The 11,296-nt window shown below is 42.2% G+C and overlaps 1 protein-coding gene across 1 annotated transcript; it reads left to right on the top strand.

The window, feature by feature from the left end:
* On the top strand, positions 1-8,706 carry LOC128459844 (vesicular inhibitory amino acid transporter-like). Its single transcript, XM_053444770.1, has 7 exons — positions 1-618; positions 5,121-5,257; positions 5,754-5,883; positions 6,242-6,444; positions 6,854-7,091; positions 7,272-7,434; positions 8,387-8,706. The coding sequence occupies exons 1-7, from the start codon at positions 1-3 to the stop codon at positions 8,704-8,706; spliced, it is 1,809 nt and encodes a 602-aa protein (XP_053300745.1).
* The last annotated feature ends 2,590 nt before the right edge of the window (positions 8,707-11,296 follow it).

Here is an 11,296-nt window from a genome sequence, read left to right as displayed (position 1 = left end):
ATGCTGGTTCTGACCCACAGTGATGAGTTGAACAGAACCTACGGTGAGGACAGTCGATTTCCCTTTGACCACATCACAAACAAAAACACGAGCAGTCCCTCTCTGAGTGAGCAGGACACCCCCGCCTTGAGAGAGAGGCCAGCTCCGGACCTGCCGGGATCAAGCAGCACCTCATGGCCCGGTGATGGTCCATCTTTTAAAGAGACCAGGGCTACTGTCATCTCCACTGGCCCCAGAACCATCACCATAACTTCCACAGTTTCCAGTGCAGACTCCCTGTGGCTCAGAAACACCTCGAGTTACGGCAAAGGAGAGAGATCCTCTGAGATGGAAGAGGACACAACGGGAGGCAACAGGGAGGAGAAGCTGAGACTCAAGGGGAAGATGAGCAGATCCAGTCGGATGGATGCATCGTCTAAAGGGGATAATCAAGAACTGAGACTTTCTGAGGATGGAGAGGAGGGAAGGGAAGGAGCATCTACGCACCGTGAAGAAGAGAGAGCAGGGATGAGTCTGGCTGATTCACTTCAGAGCCCCAACACTGGCACCACTGGTTTGAATCCAGCTCCCACCATCACTGCCTGGGAGGCCGGCTGGAACGTGACAAATGCTATACAGGTACACACTCATACTATAGTTTTGTTTTTCATGTTTTCATGTTTCAAACCCGATTAACCCAAAATAAATGATAATTCAAATTAAAGTTGGGATGTAAGAAAGTTCATTTACTTCTGGACTTTAATAAATGTCCCCCACATATATCGGTAAATATCTGTACTTTCCACTCTACACTAAAGTTTACAATATAATGCATGAAATGTTTTTTATATTCCCAGCACGGCAGGTAACATAAGACTCTAGAACTCTGCCAAAAATGATTGACATGTGGTAGACTGTTGCATTAGGGAACAGGATACTTTCTTTGTCCTTTTAGTTGTACTTAAGTAAAAGTTTTGAGTACTTCCTCCACCACTGCTTGTCTCCTTCAGTAAAACACATGACCCCAAAGTGCTCATGACACATAGATGTGAGAGAAATCAATTGAATGTAATATATCTAGTGTGAAAAATGACTGGCACACTCAACCCCAGTCAAATCCAATTCATGAGAGTGAACTCAATCCCCTCAATTTATGGTCAATTATTGGATCCTATTTTTTATTCATTACAGAATAATGATTCAGTACTTTGTTGGTTCGGTTTAAGCATCTCGTGCATCCTGTCTTTCTCTCTCTCTCTCCTCCAGGAGACTAATGCAAAATGTAAATGCCAGTTGTTTAGGTGCCAAGCTCCACACCACATTCAAAAGGCATTAAGCTTATAGACCATTTAATCCCCTGCCATTGTTTTAATATCGCCAAACATTGCAGGCGGTTTGTCAGGCCCTCTCCCAGTCTTCATAATCAAATCAAATGTGAATCAAACCATTAAACGAAAAGGAAATGCTCCCGATCACAGCGTGTCCCTGTGGCGGTAATGCTAATAGCTTATTACGCTGTAAACGCCCAGGCCTTATTCAACCGCTGCACTCATGTAAATGTGTTCTTTCACTGAATAACTGCAGTGTGATTGAGCAGCAGCGCTCGGTCCATGGAGAATACGTAATGATACCGAGGTGCACACACACACACACACATGCTGACAAATGAAGAGGTGCACGCAAATATATTCCCTGAGGAAATTAGGTGAAAGGCTTTTGTGTCAGATTGACGTAAACGTACAGAATTTTAATCACATCGCTGTCATCAGTACATACATACATGTATGAACACATGATCGTTAGTGGATAAACAACTATTTGTTCCCGGTTTATTGATGTTAGTCTGTCTGTCTCAGTGCCAGGTTTATTACTCTTTTACTTCTGGTTTTCATCAGAGACCGGAGATCATGATTTATTCCATATTGATACTGATTTAAAATGCAGATTCAAACCACAGTGTATTTTAATTAATGTGTTTCCAAAACCAGGCTGCGATTGGAACAATACGCAAAAACCAGAAAGGAAACACATTCTGCTCTTATTCAGGTTCATAATTAAAATTTGTGTTATTACTTGAAAATGTTTTCATGCTCTAATGTCCAGAAAACATCACTTTGACTGTCCATTGCTGCAGCTCCTCTCTTCAGCCTCTGTCTGAAACACTTGGCTTTAGCTCCTGTCTCTTTACGGGAGCTCCCTATTTAACTTTGCAGTATTTTTACAGACATAAAAAACTGTAAAACACACAAGTGGAAATAAAAAAATAAAGCTTCATATGTCTTGTTTGAAAAAAGCACCTGACTCATTAATTGCTGAAGTTAGAAAAGGTGTTTGGTGCACGAGTCTTTTTATAAAGGTGATGATTCACTGGATGCCTGAAGTGTTTTTAACCTCAGACACAGTTGAACAACCGTTGGCCTGATAAAAGAAGCAGAATGTGATTCATGTATAAACACCTTTCAGTGTTAGAATGGCCGAGGCCGTTGTTAAGGGGCTAACAGTTTTATTAATAATGGAGAAAAAAAATGGACCAGCAGTTTTATCTCCTGTCAAGGCTAAAAAGAAAAATATGTGTTTTCCGCTGGTGGTGTATTGATGCCAGTATAACGGACGGTCTGCCAGCTTGATAAAGTTTTTATAAGGGAGCGAATTTGCTGCCAGAAATGCAAAAAGCAGCTCCCACCCTGAAGGCCTGGGAATATCATGGAGCTCAGTTTGAATTCCAACCCGATTGTTAATGAGGCAGCTCCAGTTTGTGTGTCCTCATCAAACTTTTGTTTTCAACACTGAGAAGCATCGACTATTCATCGTCTATTTTTACCCTGAACTGAGTTGAAAGCTGGGAAATGTGATTGAAAAATCCCATTTGGATAAAATTGCATTTGAAATGTGGATTGAGAGAAGTACACATCATCCTCATCCTCTTCCTCATCCTCCTCCTCCTCCTCCTCCTCCTCATCTCGTCCTCGTCCTCGTCCTCATCCTCATCATAAGGTCGAGATGTGGTTTCAAGGTGCCGCCGTGATTGTGCACTCAACCAATCAGGAGTCAGTTTCAGCTGTCAATCATGACATTTTATTACATTTCTATAGCATCAATAATTAAAAACCAAACATATAAGAAGAAAAAAAAACACTTGGACATACATCAATGTACTTTAACTTGTTAGATTTGGTCCACGTCCCATCCACTTGCATGGGGAGATCGCCACCAGGGGGCGATCGAGATGATTTGGCTTCACTTCTAAGGGAGCTGTCACGTCGTCCATCTTTAAAAACAGTCTGCAACGGCTGCAACATTCGTCATGGCTTGAAAAAGTGACTCTTGGAGTTATTTAAATGTCAAACCTGCCTGTTCCTGCTCCCGTCTGCTGCCTGTAATCCCCTGAAGGTGGGAAGAGACATTTCTCCATCACTCCCCGTGCACGAGGCATGTGCATGCATAAAATACTGTGCACGACCTCGAGGGCAGCAGTTGAAATCCTGCACTTGAGAAGTCCAGACAGAAGTGAATATGTTATATGTGTCGCCTGGAAACCTTCGCTGCTTGGTGGCCGCAGATAAATATAAGGTATGGAGGGGGGGGGGGGGGGGGGGTAAGTGTTTGGTGAGTATGGCCTGAATAAGCAGAATTTAAAAAGGAGTCTTCGGGGGGGTCACACTGTGGCACCGAGCGCCGAGAAGAATCATCTTTTTATCCATCTGCTTCAAAGCCAATCGGGGATCTCCTTCCCCCCCTCATGGTGCCCCCGTGTGATTGGGAGCTGGTTCAGGTTGTGCTCGGAGTAACCAATGAGGAATTAGCTGGCAGAGACACAGAGGAAGCAGAGACGAGCGGGGAGCGCGAGCGGAGATGAAATCCGATACGTGAGCGTCAGATTTCTCTCAAAGTGCTTTCATCCCCAGCAGCTCCATTTGAACATCAAAGCCCCATCAGCATATGCCTAACAGACACCAGTTACCAAATAGTAACTTGAAAGAGGGAGAATGTGCGCTTGTCTGTTTATGCCTCCACTTTGTGTGTATGTGTGTGTGTGTGTGTGTGTGTGACTCCATAACTCTCTCAGTGAGTCTCTGTATCTCCATGTTCCAACATTCGAAAACACAGCAGCTCCATCAAAGTAGCTCGTTGTCTCCTGTGATCTCCTCCTCCTCCTTCCACCTCCTGCTCTCCAGCCACCGTGTCCCACCTCTCCTTTCCCCCTGTCTCCCCTTTCCCCTCTCCTCCTTCCCTCCCTCTTTCTCTCTCTGGCACTCGCCAATGTTCCTCCTCTGGTGATGGGCCAAAGCCTGACTCCTCTCCTCCTTCTGCTCCTGCTGGTCTCCTCGCATCCTCCAACTCTCCAGGCATCAGGCCACAAATCTCTCCTCTTCTCCTCCTCGTCATCCGACCGTGAACGGCGTTCCCTTCTTCTCTTTTCTCTCCCGTTCCCCCTCAACTGTCCCTCAATATCATTTCTAGGATTTTTAATTTCAACATAAGATGGTTTGAGGTCCATTGTCCTGTAAATTATCTGATCCCTTGTTCAGAGGAACTATTATACCTTTATTTTGAAGGAGGTTTTTTTATTTGTTTCCCTTGTGTTTGCTTTTACCCATCCTGCTTTATGTTTTCTATTTGAGTATACCTGAAAACTTTTACTGTATCGTTTTTACATATTTATCTTATATACTATCTATACCATAACATTTTGACATCTGTGCATTTTTTATTTCCCTACACACTCGCACAGTACACGTACACTTTAGGATTTTGCTGACTCAGGAGTTTTGTCAGTTTAGGACCTGGACACTGAACTTGGATTTATAGCCGAAAGTTTTTAGGTCTCTTAGCTCGGTTGGATCATTGGCTGCTTGATTGATGATGATTATTTTTTATCAATTTTTACTGCGTGATCCTTTTAGCACCGATGTGAAATCTGAAATTGGAAAAACTTGTGCTCAGGGTTTCTTTTTCAACATTTCTGACTTTATTTTGATGTGACAGCAGAACACATGAACATTTATGAGTCCAAATCTTTAAGTTACTTTTTAAACTGTGTCTTCTTGGTCTTTCTCACTAACGTCTTAAAAGCTTCCACTTCAATCCATCTTTCCCTCTCTCTCGTTCTCTCCCGTTCTCTCTCTCTTTCTCTCCCTCAGGGCATCTTCGTGTTGGGTTTGCCCTTTGCTCTGGTCCGGTCCGGTTACGTGGGTCTGGTTGTGTTGGTTCTGTCGGCGTGGGTGTGTAACCACACAGGGAGCATCCTCGTGGCCTGTCTGTACGAAGAGGAACAAAGGTACAGTCACTGGTTATATCCCAGTTTTTTATCTAAATACAATATCACTTCATCATAATCAGGTTCGAGATTGATGTTTCACTTCCACTTTTTCAGTGACAGCAGAGATTTGCTGTCGTACACAAAAATATTTCTTATCTCTGTTCCATGCATTTGGCTTCAAGTCACATTAATTCAATCAGGCTGCAACAAATTTGACATATTCATAGATATCGGTTCCATAAATATGTCAAGATCCATGAATTATAACCTGGGAAATGGATAAAATATCAACAGTCAAACAATAGTAAAGGAAATGATTTTTGTTTTGTTGAAATCGGTTTAAAACAAACATACAAATAAACAAAACAACTTAATTTCACTGATAGGTTTCACTGAAAACAAACAATCACACAAAACAGAAATGAAAATCTGGAAATACAGAACTATTACAAATCTTATTGACTCAATAAACAGCTGTACTTTAGTAAACAGCTGTTTTGTTTGTGTGTCTCAGTCAGGGGGGGTCTGGCTCAGGGTCAAAGGTCAGAGTCCGGCACAGCTACCAGGACATAGTGGAGGCCTGCTGCAAAGGACTGTGGCCCCACTGGCCTGGACTGGGGGGGTGGTTGGTAAACGTAGCTCAGGTAACACACACACACACACACACACACACATTCTTTGTTCTGTCAGCACATTTCTAGAAAGTGAAACTCTAGATTTTATTGTCTTTGAGAGTTTTCAGAACAAGTGTGAGAAACTTGAGATGTTGTGGAAACACTCAAGACTGAGTTTCACTGGAAACCAGTGAGATGACATCATTCTTTTGGATCCTCGCAATGGAAAAATATAGTTTTGGGACCTAATCCCAGACTATAAGATTCCTCCGACATGATTGATGATTTAAGATTTATGGCATAGATTAAAAAAGGATAAAATAGATATACAGTGACTGTCAGAAATAAACATCTCTCCCTGCATCGTGTTTCTTTCTTTCTCTTCCAGGTGGTTGAACTGCTGATGACCTGCACCCTCTACCTGGTCGTCTCTTCCAGTCTGTTGTCTGACAGCTTGTCTGGAATGACTGTTCCCAGGTCAGTGTGTTCTTTAGTCTCGCTGGTGTTCCTGCTGCCCTGCCTGCTGCTGACTGACCTCAGACCAGTCTCCACACTCAGCCTGCTCTGCTCCCTGGCTCACATACTCATCAGGTAACATAATAAAAACAAGAAGCGGATTCCTTGTCTCATTTATTCTGGAATCATCCCCAGGAACAGACATGGATGAAAAATTGAATGATAACACAGTGATGAACTAATAAATTATTGAAGTTTTTATTTGTTATTTTAAATTGAGCCACAATTTACTATTGATTTGTGGCAACATTCTTTGGTTTGATTTGAGGGGGTTTCCACATAAATCACTTGTTTAGAAAAATACTTCTTGAGAGCCTTTATAGTTTATTTCTAGATTCATTTATGTCCTCATAGGATTTCTGTTTTTATTGTCCTTTATTCATATATATCAATAGGAGTTAAGACCCCTTATTGGACTGTCTGATATAAATGAATGTTGACTGAACTAATAAATGTAAGAATCTCTTCTCTGACCCTGGGTCAGCCTGATGGTGATGCTGTACTGTCTGAGCCGAGCCAGCCGCTGGTCCTGGTCCTGTCTGTCTCTGTCTGTGGACCCGGAGGACTTCCTGGTCTCTGTGGGCGTCATCATCTTCTCCTACACCTCGCAGATCTTCCTCCCTCCTCTAGAGGGCAGCATGGCGGACAGGGGGCAGTTTGATGCTATGCTGGGTTGGACCCACGCTGCTGCCTGCGTCATGAAAACCATGTTCTCTGTACTGGTTGGTTGCTGATCTCTAATCTGTCAGTTTAATAACATGCTTCTGCACGTGTGTGTGTGTGTGTGTGGAAACATCAGCTCTAATTAGAACCATGAAGAGGGACAAGCCGAGCGTTTGATTAATTGATTGATTGATTGATTGATTGATTGATTGATCCTGACTCTTTTCTTTCTTCCTTAGGCCGTGTTGACCTGGGGTTCAGAGACCGGTGAGGTCATCACAGAAAACCTGCCCTCTGACCTTCGACCTCTGGTCAACCTGTGTCTCTTAGCCAAAGCCCTGCTGTCCTACCCGCTGCCATTTTACTCTGCTGCTGAAATACTACAGACCTGTCTGCTGAAAGGTGAGAGCTGGTGACTCAAACCACAGATTACAGGAGTTTTGCTTGATTAAAAACTCTTATACCACAGTTTCTGAAGTTTGTAAAGTTTTCTGATGATTTGTAGATCTACTCCTCCAGGCTTCACGGTAAATTGGTTGTATTTATATATATATTATTGCTTTTCTCATCTTATCGACTACTCAAATGACTTTCTCTATCACACATCGTTCATGCACAGCTGTCAGGGGATACTCTGGGTTCAGTATCATGCAGGAGCTGAGGGGAACGAACCCCCGGTTAGTGGACGACCCGCTCTACCTCCTGAGCCACAACCGCCTTCAATGACGAGCATATATAGATCACACGGGAAGACGCTGTTTCATTTATACACTTCTAAATATCCTGAAGCCAAAACAAGTGCAACTGTGACCGGAGATTCATCCAATCAAATCCCTGGATGGTCCATAAAGAAATCTGTGACATTCTTTCATATGGAAATATTAATACATGAGTGAATATTTAAATATCACAAACCACTTACTTCCATACTGGAGCTGAGTGATCAGGGAGTTTCAGTTTGTTGATCGTCAACACATGTGTCACCATGGCTGAACTTTACTTTGTTATTGACTGTCAACACGCATGATGTCATCTGATTTGAACATTTCCCTTTTTTTAAAACCCCAAGTGATGTGATGTGATTTTATGATGAAATGTTTCATCAGGCACAAGCAAAAAGGATATGTAAGGCTCCCCACTTATGAATTCTTACAGTGAATCATGTTATTTAATTCTAGTAACCACAATACCACACTGTAAATAATGGATTTCATAGTTTTAACGTTTGAGGCCGATGACGTCTCTGCACAGATGCGACTTGGAAACAATGAGTCAGAATAGAAGCGATTGAAAAACAAACATTGTCGTCACCACAAACATCTGTGTCGTCTTTCAACTTCTCATCCACCTCCAGACTCCACCGTCCCGTTGGGCTCCAGACCCGGAGGTGGAGGCGTGTCCCGCCCGGCCCTGCTGGTCCGCGGCGCCCTGCTGATGACATCATCCCTGCTGGCCCTGCTGGTGCCCAGGTTCTCCCTGCTGATGGGTCTGACAGGCAGCGTGACCGGGGCAGCCATGACACTCATACTGCCCTGTCTGTTTCACCTCAGGCTGCGCTGGGGCCGCCTCACTGCCAGGGCCCGGCTGATCGATGCCGGTATATTGAGTCTGGGGGTCGTCTGTAGTGTGTCCGGTGTGATCTGTTCGGTGAAGCGACTGGTGCAGGGACTGTAGGAGGAGAGGACGGAGGGATGGAGTGTGGACAGGTCAAGATGGACATTTAAAAGGACAGTTGCAGATTCACTCTTTTGCACACGGTTAACGATGTACAGTAAAAAGCACAGGTTGCTTCCGTGAGAAGTCAAACGTCATCTTATCACGTTCAACAAAGCCAGAAAATGGTATTATATTAATCTAAATAGTCACAGGTTAAATAAAACAGTATCATCTGCATATAGTGAGACGGTTCAATAATAAATTAGTGAGCAAAGAAGATTCAAGCATCTGAAGTTTGAATTGAACCAACTCAGACTTTGTTTCTGGACTCGAACTGAATCACGAGGGACCGATGAGAGACGAGCGGATGTATGAACAGAGCGTGCACAGGAAATCATGCATGTTTCATTTCGAGAATTACTTTATACATTGAATATGAAGAAATATGGCAATCATCCACGTCGATCAAACATTTACAGACTTTCTATACTGTGATCGTTAGTTTTCTTTTGCACTCACTCAGTCATAGATTTCAGGCCTCGAACGAACATTTCTTTTATCAAGATGCATGAATTATTTCCTGGGAGTGAAATAATAAAAATGAGAGTGTGGGGGGGGGGGAACCCAAAGTTGAATGGGTTCATTCTCGTGCCTCATGCTTCCACCTCAGTTTGGAGAAATCTGTTCATCCTGTTCACAAACAAACAACAAAACATTTGTGTTACTTCCACAAAACAAAGCCATAAAGATTTAATAAGTGGATGTTGGGATTGTTTTTAGTCCTTTGTTTAGTTTTCTGTCTTTAAATGAAAGAACACAAACTTAATCGTCCATATTTTACAGATATTAAATTTTGATTTCTATTTTCTGACAATCTTACAATCTTCCTTCCATCCACTGTACATACTGAACATAATGTTGAAGTTAATATTATACTGTAGTGATATAAGGACAGAAACATCCTGTAGTTACCATGGTGAAATATTATATATGGCCCTGAGTGATGTGAGAGAGAATCAATGGACAAGATAAAAAAATTCACGTCAGTATATCAGCTTCACATTAAAGCTTCTTATAGATTTATCCATGTTTGTGTCTTCTATTAACCAAACCCCTTCAAAACTTTAAAACTCCACTTCCCCCCCACACACTGTCGCGTCACTGAGAGGAACAAGTACATTTAATTACAAACCGATCAAGTCTTTTGATTAGAAATTGTTCATAAACAATATAAAAATGTCCCCGGATTATCAGGATATGTCAGAAAATGTGTCACATGTGCACTAATTCAAAAATTAAATCCATGACGAGTACAAATTTAGTTCCAGTCTCTGTTTCTGAAGACAAGATAATTATGGTCATTAGTGGAACAAGCTGAACTACAGCGCAGTGTTTCCGATTGTTTAAAGTTGAGGTGAATATTTTTTGCTGCGCAGCGTTAAAAGATAATAACGCGTCTCCGTCTCCGTCTGAGTTATAAATGTATGAGTTTTATCTCTGCTGCTAAAAATGATCTAATTAGGCCTCCGGGGAAATAAACATTAAAAACTGTGAATTATCTTTCTCCTTTGAGCCGGAGACGATTGACTGATGCTTTCTCTTATCTTCAGTTGGATTGTGTAACGTTCAAATGTGTGACAGAGAGAGAGAGAGAGAGAGAGAGAGAGAGAGAGAGAGAGAGAGAGAGAGAGAGAGAGAGAGAGAGAGAGCTATAGCGATGGACACCTGACAGGCTGACGGGCCGGGTACTTGCCACATACCCACATGAAACTGACCTCAACTGTGCTGTCTAGACACGTACACACACATACACACAAACACACACACACACACATACAAACACGTACACACGTACACACAGACACACACATGCCTTATAATAAAGTCTGTAAGGCGGTGACAGGTGTGTTGGCTTAAAGACGTTGACCCGTCAGCTGCCTGTATTTGTGTGTGTGTATGTGTGTGTGTGTGTGTGTGTGTGTGTGTGTGCGCAATGTATTAAAATTGAATAAAGTTGTAACATGAGGATCCAGAGAGACGGTAACACAAAACCTGACACAAATAACAAGTTGGTAAAACTGGGTGGAGTAAAAGTATTTAGTTTTACAGTACGTAGTTTAAACATCAGAAATATACTTAAATGCCTTGTTATGTATAAGGCCCTCATTATGCAGCATGGCCCCATTTAAAAAATAACTTATATTATTTTATTGGATTATTAATGTGCACATCACTTTAATGTTGAAGCTGCTAAATGTGGAGCAAATTTTAATTACTTTACTTTTAATTACCGCGCGTTAGATTGTGTATTCCCCCCCCCCTCGGGGTCTATAAAGTTCCATTATGACTTAACTTAACCTACAATACTACAGCATAAGTTATTCCTTGATTAGATTTTGTATTAGTAAAACTAGTAAATGTAAAAATCAGATTAATGTAGTGGAGTAAAAAATAATTGTATTGTCCTGTATTATATTATGTATTGACTTGTAGTGGAGAAGAAGTACAAAGCAGCAGGAAGTAGAAATACTCAAAGTGCAGTATAGTATCTGAGGTTATGGTTCCCTGCTGCATCACTCTCTTCAGGTTTGGGGTGAGCTGCTGCCCC

The sequence above is a fragment of the Pleuronectes platessa genome, chromosome 17 (genome assembly GCF_947347685.1).
Source record: "Pleuronectes platessa chromosome 17, fPlePla1.1, whole genome shotgun sequence".
Lineage (NCBI taxonomy): Eukaryota > Metazoa > Chordata > Actinopteri > Pleuronectiformes > Pleuronectidae > Pleuronectes > Pleuronectes platessa.
This window is presented reverse-complemented; position numbering and strand designations above follow the sequence as displayed.